This window comes from Dreissena polymorpha, chromosome 14 (assembly GCF_020536995.1).
Source record: "Dreissena polymorpha isolate Duluth1 chromosome 14, UMN_Dpol_1.0, whole genome shotgun sequence".
Lineage (NCBI taxonomy): Eukaryota > Metazoa > Mollusca > Bivalvia > Myida > Dreissenidae > Dreissena > Dreissena polymorpha.
Window position 1 is genome coordinate 33,662,667 of NC_068368.1, and position 12,178 is coordinate 33,674,844.

Genomic DNA, 12,178 nt, shown 5'->3' on the forward strand with positions numbered 1-12,178 from the left:
TAATATATATATATATATATATATATATATATATATATATATATGTATATATATATATATATATATATATATATATATATATATATATATATATATATATATATATATATATGTCTCTGTCTATCTCCCCCCTCTATCTCTCCTAAATCGGCTTTCTGCATCTTTAAAAAAATGTAATGACTTGAACTTCCCTTAAGAAACTTCAATACCTTAAATTTTATGTTACATATTAATTACAGTCAAGTTAAATATAACAATATCGTCACCATAAATAACAAGTCGTCACATGATCGGCCAGTATAGATAACATGTCTAAAAATAGCTAAAGGTGATTTAAATCTAAAGATAGCTTTACGATTTTACTTGTAAACGCACCATTTGTTTCTTTTGAGCACAGGTATCCATTCACCGTCATACATGAGTTGCGAAAGTAATACCAGTTTTCGTTTAAGAAGACTGAATCATAATAAAATTATTAAAAACACAGCAGTTTATATAACGATTTGGATTTTCAAACAATAATTTGAACAATAGTATTTATTACAAATATCTCATCCACCGTATAACAACCCTTGCGAAACCCGTATTGGCAATTCTTAAATGTCTTTTTATAACATTGATGGGCAGTTTACCAAAGTTCTTCCAATACGTTAATCGTTGGGGATATTTCAAAATTGGAAGAATTACACCCTGGCCATTTTGTAGGAACATGGTTTTATTTGGCATTAAAACAGTTTACATACGGGGTTTCAGGGTCTAGCAAAAATCCGTTAAACCCTTTTGATCCCGGATAAATCTCTGTTGGAGCATCATAATATACTTACTCCGGATTAGACTAGAGTTTGAAAACCATTCGTTATTGTAAAGTCGTGTGATATTTACTTCCGTTCATATTGCCTCAGAAAAAAGCAATTATTTTTAATATCACACCGTTGAGTACATAGCACACATTTAATTGTTTTCAATTGCTATTATGTTTGTGGTGTCATTTGAATGGAAAGGCTATTCGGTAAAATTTTATATGTTACATCTTCTGGGATAATTGCTTGTGATTCTTAATAAACTTTGACGTTCCAAATGACTTTCAATCGGCTTGGATCCAAATATTATACATCGACGGATCCGATGCATTTGTCCGAGTGTTTTCGCGTCCTATCTCCTGTCAAAAATGCAAATGGTGCCAAGACCACTTTCATATTGAAGGTCTCTTTAAAAGTATATTTAAAATAATGTGTCAAACAGCAATTATTTTAGCTTTTCGATTTGCTAAACACAGTATCAATTAAATTGTGTTGTAGAAACAATCTGTCACTTGTCTCAAATAAAGTACTTTCGTTTTGTAAGGGTTTTCGTTTTACTGATAACGTCTTTAAGGTAACAGTATTCCTGTATTGTAGAAATAGTTTTAATCTGATCACAAATACTTTGTTCTAGCTTAATAACAGTATTCATACACGTGTTTATGCCATGCGCATGTCTTTTTTTGTATATGTAGCCCGTATATTCAATGGTGCGCAGAGTTACGCCCATATTGTGGTCATGTAGAAGTGAATTAATTTGACTTTGCAGCATACACATGAATTAACAATTAAAATGTACAGTAAAATGCAAAACATATTGTTAACGTATAGCAACTTGGGTTTTAATGTACATTATCTTTTACGTATTTCGCAACTTTTGAGATGAATTTGTTTTGTCATTTATTGAAATATAGCATATTTCAAATTTATATACCGTGCAATGTCCCTTATAAATGGACCCCAAATTACTATGTTTACTTTATTTGATGATAGAGAAAGATGCTTGAATTAAATTAATACACGTCACACGAGTAAATAAACATACTGGTCTTTGTTATATTGGTTTCCTTATTTTGTCTATTAATAGTTTCACGTAATGACATTTAAGTAACTCTATATTTAGGAAAAACATTGGACACAGATCTCATTCAAGTCGCATTTCGAAACCAACAACTACCGATAAGAAATGTAAGTACTTTGTTTAATTATTAACATTTGATACTCACACTTTATTTTTGCATTGCTATTATTTTCGTTTAGCTCATGAATTTATGACATATTTTGTTGCCATATTTTTGTATTGAAAAATAATATGGAAGAAGGTGGACCTGTTAATTGATACAAGGTGAACTAATTGTATATCATCGAAACAGATAATTACTTCATGCATGTGCAATTAATATCATCAACACAATATTATTTTTTATATGTACATACAAAACGTATGTAGACGAGATACGTACATGTTGTTTCAGAGATTGAGAATAATTTCGCGTAAACACGTCTATTCTACACTTTCACGCACATATTTATTTACAATGACAACGTTTCGTTATAAAACTGTATGTTAAACACGAAATACATAGAACTGAATATGGGCGCAATTTAAATCTGACATCTTATTTTAATAGATTTTTAATTTAATGCCAAATATGGTATAATGTATCTCTATATTTGAAATTGAATTATTAAATTGTAACATTGACATGAAAATTTTATAAGCCGCAACGTGATCACATTCACCCAATTACTCGTGAAAATCGGTTAGATACATTAAATCAATTTTAACATGTGAAATAATCCAGGGATTTGCTTATGTTTGTACAGACACGCAACACGAAAACCACAGAATATTTTACACAGAGATTGCGATAAGGAAACCCAGAGTAATGCGTTACTTAATTTCATTGAAAATAAACAGTACAATATTGAGCAGACTTTTCCTTCTCCTGTAATATGACTTATCGATATTTTGAGCGTTTTTCATTCGGACAACCGTTTATTTTTTTAAACATTACATCAGTGATTCAATATCGACAGTTTATCGAACAAATAAAAATGAACGAAAAATACACATTGTCATTTGATTATATTTTCTAAAACAAGGTCATTCATTTATTTGAGTCTAAAATTCATTGTTTCTGGGCGAATGCAAATATTTTCACATGATAATGGACTTGGTTCTAATGGTTAGACTGTTTATATAACCTTTAGAAAACAAGAAACTGTTAAGAACGATAAAAGCGTTTTGAAACGAAGAGAGTGTTTATTTATCCTAAAGTTATAATCGGATTCAATTATTCTCTGTGATTAAAAGATGACCGACAATTGTTGTTATGTCTCCAAAAACAAATCGATGTACCTTTATTTTTCAGCATATTAATTAAAGTTTTATTTTATCAAATGTCTTTATTTCTTTCTGAGTCGATATGAAAGGAAAATAAAACTGATTAAACATTTCCCAATATATTGTACCATATTTGAGTTCAGACAAAACTTTATCTGTACCGAACATTTTGTATAAGTTATCTATGATTATATTCAAGTTTAGTACTTTAGTTAAACTTATACTTACATACTACATTTCAGTGTTTTAAATAGCTTTATTTCCCTATTACATTTTGTCTGACCATTTTCATTATTATGCATTGAACAGATATAACAACATAAATTAATCAATACCTAGATGCAAAGTTAGAATTGAATTGCGTTTGCTCTAAGCCCTTCTCCAAAACACTAGTTAAACCAATAAATAGGTTAATACATCAGTATGTAAATTTATTTATAATATTAGATGCATTTGCGTTGAACGTTTTCATGTTTTTCCTAATATACCACTAACATTTCTTGTTTGCCAGTTTAATTTAAATGTTAAAATATGGCTATGCTTATTCAATTCATTACGTTTTTAAATGAATAGGCAAATGTAGAAGCAACTGGATAAATTGTAGTTCTTTTCAATCTTGACTGTTTATTTTGCAGTACTTTTTTAAAGCTACTTCCGCCCTTTTGTTTTATTTTGGCACGACACATCTATATTTGACTCTTTGAGTTCTTTGGAATCCCATGCCATGGACACTAATGTGATTCCATGAATTACACAGATAGTAAAAATAACCGTGTGTCTTCAAGAATGCATTCTTAAATAGGAAACGATTTCCATAACATAACAATATTTAATTATATAATTATTAATTATATAATAGATCTTCACTGGTGTATTAAAAACGCAAGCAAGTTATACGTTAAAATAAATTATACAAATAATAGATCACTAACAGTGTTTACGTGCACAAAAACAATACACGTGCAATAATCAATTTTATAGTCGAGCAACACGGACTTACGTCTTTTTTCAATAAATAACAAAAACATTGTTTTGCTTCCAGTTTAACGCTAGTCACAATGGACGTTTGTGGTAATGATGTGGAGTGTGACGGGATGTATGGTGCAGGAAATATAAGAGGGAAGCTAAACAGTCTTCAAACTGGGGTGATTGTTGCGCCTGCAGACATCGCCAAGGTGGTATCACAACTTGACACTAAAGCCGTTCAGCCGTCTTCCGATGATGACAATACCGCAAGCCCAAACGTGTGTGCTACTTCACAAAGAACGCTTTCCAAAAATTATGTTACACAACACCATTCACCAACAGCACAGCAGCAAACTCAACTGTTGACAAATAGACCAGAAACAAATACTTACTCACAGACATTCAAAAACGGGTCCTCAGCAATGCTTACACACTTCCAGACCGCCAATAATGGGTCTCCTCCAACACCAATCAATACCTCCGGACCAACGGGACCAAAGTATCCGCATTTTTCCACGGTTCCGCAAAGATTAAAGTCCTTCGGAGCTACAATTCTCGCAGTATCAACAAAACTCCTCAGCGTGGCTGGTTTTTTCTTGGTCCGAAATGGAGGCGAAGATGCTACCAGATGTCACCATTGTGGAATTGGTAATAATCGTCTTGTTTCTGATCGGCGTATATCTTCACAGTTTGTTAGCAATTTACCTTAAACAAGATTTATAACTAAAAATGTGTCAACCGGAAATTAAAAATTTAGGGACTAACGTTATGTATATCATATGTTGATTAATCGAAATTTTATGAAAAATTACATAACCATGTCTCGTTTTGCATGAATCAAATATGATTTAAAAACACAATTATGACTTCTATATATAATTGGAAATTTGGTTCTAATACAAAATGTTCGGCAAATTGTTATGCAATTAATGCACATTTGTTTGCAGGTTAAAACAATAGCTTGAGTTAAACGGTTATATTTTTTGGGAAATCGGGACCTGAAGACCAGGACAAAATGCAAAGAAGGAGCATTATAACTTTTTATTTGGTTTCCAGGTTTACGCCATTGGAGCCCGGAAGATGACCCATGGGTGGAACATGCGCGCTTCTCTCCGAAATGTGAATACTTGCTCAGTGTAAAAGGACACGAGTTTGTGAACTTAATCCAGTTGGCAGTTAAATATTCATCTGATGTAAGTAATCGCTTCACAAAAACATAAATACCAAATTCTGTATTGACCAACCAACCTATCAGAGAATAAATTATTTTCTAAATTTTAAGAAAAGAAATTTACGGTAAATCGCGTGTATTTTGTGTCGCAGTGTTACAAAATACTTCTCGGACAGGACCATTCCATTATATCACACAATCTACACTAACGTTTACATCTACTCAAGAGTTCATGAGTTACCGTTGTGTTGTTGTGTTATAGTAATTAATGATGTTCGCGTAGTACGTCATAAATACTTACATTTCAATCGTTTGATGCGTATAATAACGAATGCAAATATGCTGCATTTGATTTTCGAATTATGACAATTTGACAATTCATCTTTCAATTACTTAGGTTACCAGACAAAACGCATTTGTAGCAATTGCATAATATGTTATTGATATATTTGTATTGTTTACAGAAAACAAATGGTACGGCAAATCAACTGGGTAACACTTCGTCAACTAATTCTTATAAATCTTCACTAGGTAAGTAACTGTGCATTTCTGAGCATTATCCAAATGTATACATGTTATAAATTGTAAAATCAATGCACATAACTACTTAAAGTCAGTTTGAATGGTCATCAGTATGAACTTATATAAGTGACTGAAAAACACAATGACTAAATGAATATGAACTATACAATCGGATAATATAATATAATACGCTTATTTATAAAATAAAGCATGAAATCATCATAAATGTAAAACTCTCGCACTTGTCTTACATTTATTGTTAATTGATGGTTAGAGGATTGTTTACATTTTGAAACACGAATGTTTAACAATTGCTAGTTTTTCAAATACGTTTTAACATGTGTTATTGGTAACATGACACGTATCGTTTAATGTTTTGTTACATCGAAAGCACTGTTACATTATAAGCAAGCTATGCAAACAATTAAGTAACATGATCATTCAAAGGATAGACATAATATGATATGGTTTACACGAATGTTGTTGCAGTTATAACTATTTTGTTTGCAGAGCCTAAAGTAGCGAAAACAAGACAAGACTTAATGAGAGAGAACTCTGAGTTACACAGCATCATGAAGTGCATGTACTGTACCAGTAAGGAGGTATCGATTGTTTTCCTCCCATGTGGACATCTCATCTCATGCGATGGTTGTGGCAAGGAGCAACGGATGTGCAAAATTTGCGGCTCCAGCATTAAAGGCACAGTGCGAACATATATGGCATAGCGACTTCAAAAGTTCCGAAGAAGAAATGCGATAACGGCCAAGTACGGGCTATGCATGATGCGGCAATATGGTAACCTGGACAGTGCTTTCAACGCGAGACGAGAAGCAATGCAAAAAGGGGCTATCATTAAGTGTATCATGAGCATGTTAAGGGGATGTAAAAAGGTATCAAACTTCAAGGCAATAATTAAGTATCACATCGAGAGTAGTATTGCTGCCTTAGTTATGCCGAAATCATACGTATGTAATGTATGACAGAATACAAACTATCAGAATTAATGTACAATAAGGGTCTCGGAGGGAGTATCAATAAAGAAAACACTTTTGTTGAAACCCCCGAGCCTTAGTCTCATCATATGCTTTTGTTATGTGACAGATATATTATAGGGATTATTCGAATGTAAAAGGCACAGTGGCCCAAAAATGTTCAAGTTCAATTCCACATATTATTATATTTACTTCAATTTTAATATTAAACCTATTCTCATGTGGTAGCGTGTTATGTAAGGAGGAATAATCAACCAATGAAACAATTGCATTGTAAAACATGCGCGTAAATCTGAATGTTATAATGATGTGAATTGAGCATCAAAAAAAGCTAGTCGGAACGTTTAGAGCATGATGTCATGGAATTTTGTCGACTGCCGTATTGAAGTTACAACATGAGTTCTGAACAGTTTATTTGAACGAAGTGGTGATACATTGAGTTGTTGATATTTTCAAATACTAATCAGGAGAAATTATTTGCCTATATTCTTCTTTTTCTACGTTATTTTTATATAAAACAATATTCGGGTAATATGAAAACATGTTTCTTAAAGTTGTGTCTTTAAAAGCTGAATAACCCGATCAAAAGTCTTATGCAAGGTAACAAACCTTGTCCGAATTGATGTGATATAGTGAACAAAATAAAAAGAAAGCTATTTATCTCAATTTGATTGTACTTAATCATATATGCGCTTGTTTTTCGATGATACATTTATTAAATGTTTACATTGTTGTGCTTCTTATTTTATAATCATGTTGCGATGGTTAACATCTGACCACTAGTTAGATAAATTTCAATTGCATTTAAAATTATTCCTTTTTGAAAAGTAAAAAGTTTGAAAAATGTACACTCTTAATTGTCATAAATGTCCGAATGTAATGTAAATATTTATTATATGCCTTATATGAATTCATACACATGTATATACGTTTTCCTCTGTTTATCATGTCAATGTTATAAATAATATTTCAACAATATGTGTATATCTAATGTAATCTATTTATAATGTCATTGTTCACTCTGTTGATCGCTGACGACGTGTAAGATATTGTACTATGTACACATATTATGCTTACGTATTTTGTTAATTATTGTAAACTTGTGGTTGTTTTTTTGTTCAGCTCTTCACGGTTTTGGAGAAATTAAAGTTATATAAAGTTAAATAAATATATATGATATATTTACTTAACTTCAATTATCACATCATTATAATAGGAAAAAAGAGTAAAAAAATCACTGGCTCATTTAGTTTAAAAATACCTTGTAAATTGTTTTATATTTTGTAAAAAAACATTAAAGAAATTGACACTGCTACACACGTTCTCTTTTTGACAACTTTGAATTTGTTAAGTGAATTTAATTTAAGGTTCTTCTTTACTATAAAGAAACCACCTTAAGTTTCATTAAAGATTACTTTCTGTGTAATGTTTCACTTTTATCTCTATGATAATTGCTGTGATGCTAGATAACGTTTGTTGTATTATCTGCTTTCTTATAAGTTTTCGATGTCAGTATATATTATTGCACTTTAATATTTTGTAAAATGTTTTTGAAATAAATTCTGGACTTTGACTCGGGCTTTGAAATGAAAGTAAAATTTGATATTATTATTCATCGTTTGTACTGCAAAAATAACGCATGTGATGATACGTATGTGTAATAACTAATAATCAGTTTTAAAGATAAATTTTGCGAACACATATCTCTTAAAACTTGATATGTGTTCCAGATCAGCCGGTAACATTTTTTAAGTGTTATATTTGATTATTAGATTATCACCGCATTTTAAAAATGCTTTAAAGTAGAACATTTTGCTTACATATGATTTCACTATATATTCGATAGTATTGTGTCGTACATGATTTTCAATTGATAAAAAGGGTTTTTGTGCGTGTGAATAAATGTAAATGTTGTAAACAATCAAATGTATAAGGGGCGTACAATGAAGACTTTGTTTGCTTACTTAATGTTTAAAATTTAAACTATTCTTCCTGCACATAAGGATGTTTGTTTATTAATAAAGCTAAATAATTTGATCTTATAATCTCTTTATGAAACATTTGTATACTTGTAGTTGAAATATAATGAATATATTTTGTTTAACTTTGGTTATTCACACATATGTTATCTAAGCTAATCAGTTGAGGTTTTCATTTCTAAAGGTTAGTTTCGGTAATACATTTACGCCCCGAGATCATGTTCTCAATCGGTGTTGTAATTACTCAGGTACATTTTCCGTGTCATGGTACGCAAGTGTAAACATTGGCTGGTGTCTATAAAAATCGCTGAAAATAACAAACGAAGGATTTGGAAATTGTTTATTTTATTATTTTTGAAAAAGTTGAAAGATTGCATCTAATGCGCGAAACGTATCAAACAGTTTGATATGATACACTTAATAAGAAGGGGTTAAAAAGTTCAAGTCTATAAATAATGTATATTTAAGCGAAATCGGTCAATATTTAGATCTAATAAACGGACAAGTAAAACGGTTAGTCTTCGATTAATATAGTTTGTGTCTTTAAATGTGCTTTTAACATACAAATGCGTCCCATACAGTATTTAGTTGCAGACAATAATACAACGCTTAAAAGCATGGTGAAGATAATGCAGTACTTCATTATAAAGTAGCTAAATTTCCCCGGAATGTATGGTTTTAGTGCTGAAAATAAAAAGGTGTTTATAGAAACAGTGGATTCCCGCTTTGCAATTTCCGTCCACTAAGAGTCTCTAATGTATAAGTTTTAAAAATGAATGTACTTTGAGAATTGAAGTATCCCAAACGTATGTACTTAGAGAATTGAAGTAACCCAAACGTATGTACTTCACTCTCGCTGAACTACGTTACAATCATTGGTGCGTCTGTACGACAACGCGATACGGCGTCATAACTACGACGGTTACGGCGTCTTTCCACAGTTTGTTAACGATACGGGACGTTATTAAAATAAATGGTAAATAAAGGTAATTGTGAATAGTTTTTTGTATGTGTAATGCAATGTTTATTTAAATACGGATATCATGTTCCTCTTTCATGGATTGCCATGCAATTTATTCCTATGTTATCGATAAATGGAAGTTTTACAGACAACTCATAAAAGCATTAACATTAAACAGAAGAAAATGCAAACAAACGTAAGCAGGAAAGAATATTGAATAAATATTATCAAGATCTGTCTCAAAACACAGGTGGTTAGCGTGTGGCTATGATATTAATTAGTGAAAACATCATTTTGAGTGACAAATAATCATATTATAACGAAAAATCAACTTTTCTGAAAAATAAATCACTGACAAAAACTATATATATACTATCGCGGCCGTTGGGCGAAGCCGAAATCCAATTTTGCAGAGTTAAGTCGACCTCGACCATTATGGCGAAGGCGACTTAATTCTCGTAATTAATTATTAATACCTGTCGACGATTACGGTTTGAAACTTTGTACGTTGATACAGTTCGACCTAGCAAATATATAAATACAATTGAAGACGTTTTAAAATGTTAAATGAATTTTTCATGATTTAAAAAAAAATAAATATGTATATGGTAATGAAATCCAGGCTTAGGGCAAAATTTAAAATATTTGGAATTTATTCTCCAAAACTAATAATATATCGTGTGGGTTTGACCCTGTAAAGATTGTTTTTCGAACGCCGCCTTTGATAGTGCAATTTATATAACGTTGGTTAGTTGATTTAGGCTCCAGAAATACATTTCAAAATTTCCACTTGTCCAAAAGCACAGAGTTTTCTTTTCTAAACCGGAAACCGCTACGCAGTGAATGTTAGCAATCATAGCACCTTAATGTTGTTTTTGAGTAAAAATTTATGCATTACTGTTCTCAATGGTAAAGTTATTTTATTTAAATTTGAACAATATAAATACGACAACGCCATAAGAAAATAACCACAATAGTTTGATGTAAATAAATAATTTGGTCGGTTTAGTCTTATTGTTGATCCATTTTCAGATTGATTGCGCGAAAATGATATAATTGGTACTATTTAATACTTTCTAGTGATGATGAATGTTTCTCCCTTGATTTTTTTTATGCAATTTCATAATTGTTGTGTTCTAGACTCATTAAAACGAATATGCTGCACTGTCACTTTATTATATGAAGGGCAATAGTATGACAGTTTAAGCTTCTTCTCTTACATTTGATGTTTTTATTTGTTAAAGAAATAGCATTATGTCGAAATATGTGAACGCATCTTTCTTTTGCCGTCAAAATAGAATCTCTTTATAAACCATATGTAATCGATTTAATGTTAATTCTTATGAGTTTTGGATCATTAGAGTGCTATACTGCCAGGCAGCTTGAGTTTCACCCCCTTACATTTCATTAATAGAAGACAACACAAATATCGACATATCAACAAATAATGAAGTAAAATTACAAAAACAGATGAACCTGTATTAAGCAGCCATCTATGGGAAGCAGCAGATCTGACCAATTAATGCAGGTGGCTGCTTAATAGAGGTGCATTTGTACTATATGAGGTCATTTTGGAAATCAAAATTGTGCTTGCTTATGACAAGTGTTTGGAAACAGAGGTGGCTACTAACACAGGTTGTACTGTAGTTATTTCAAACGTATGAATTTTCAAAGATAAGAACGTCTAAATGTGTAACTGTGTCCAAAATAATGTGTATGGTATCGCCGTATTGTTGTGCAAAATGCATAATTTATAGTATTCATAAATATACATTAAAATTAAGAAAAAATCAAAGCAGGTAATACAAACTATTGCTTTCAATGATCATGTTTTCCACAAATATACACTCTAAGACAATGCACACTTTTACACAAAAATACTGCAACATGCTTAAATTAGCAATAATTTCTCACGTTTTATTAATCTGTAAATTCACGAAACTAGTTCCAATATAGTTTGCCCATGTGTTAATTTCCAGCACTAGGTAGAATTTTCTCGAGTATAAAGCATTGAGGCAATCAGTTTACCTTGTATAGGTGGTATTTCTAGGTTTTATTGTAAATTATTTTATATAAATAGGATATCGATAATATGATGTATTGTTTATAGTATTAAGTGTCTGTTTTATCCTTATTAGTAGACTTCTACGCTTCTCTCCGGGATATTCACAAATATGCATTAAACATGTAATCAAACCAGTATTATGCCTAAATCTGTGAACTCTTATTCCTTTCTTCTTATTTCAATCAATGTTATCCAAATGAAAGATCTACAATCACAAAGGTATTCAAATAAAAACATTGTATTTATTGCATGTAAAAAGATTTAATTCGGAACTCGCACGCCGTGGGTTTTTCCGATTTCTGAGCGCGCGCGGGAGGTACAAACATTGTCATTAATACAGTAATGACCAGTAACGTCGATATCCGATTTGCTTCC

General features: G+C 31.3%; 4 protein-coding genes across 6 annotated transcripts in view; 3 read left to right on the forward strand and 1 right to left on the reverse strand.

Annotated features, from left to right (window-relative positions):
- Positions 1 to 12,178, forward strand: part of LOC127858243 (putative inhibitor of apoptosis) — a 248,756-nt gene that overhangs the window by 212,374 nt on the left and 24,204 nt on the right. The window lies entirely within an intron of this gene.
- Positions 1 to 12,178, reverse strand: part of LOC127858238 (cholecystokinin receptor type A-like) — a 309,809-nt gene that overhangs the window by 107,257 nt on the left and 190,374 nt on the right. The gene's annotated exons all lie outside the window — the stretch shown is intronic.
- Positions 1 to 12,178, forward strand: part of LOC127858239 (D(2) dopamine receptor-like) — a 146,572-nt gene that overhangs the window by 22,217 nt on the left and 112,177 nt on the right. The window lies entirely within an intron of this gene.
- LOC127858250 (death-associated inhibitor of apoptosis 2-like) lies at positions 1,835 to 8,371 on the forward strand. The gene is made up of 5 exons (XM_052395239.1): positions 1,835 to 1,988; positions 4,190 to 4,761; positions 5,170 to 5,306; positions 5,749 to 5,815; positions 6,317 to 8,371. The coding sequence occupies exons 2-5, from the start codon at positions 4,206 to 4,208 to the stop codon at positions 6,529 to 6,531; spliced, it is 975 nt and encodes a 324-aa protein (XP_052251199.1). The 5' UTR covers positions 1,835 to 1,988; positions 4,190 to 4,205; the 3' UTR covers positions 6,532 to 8,371.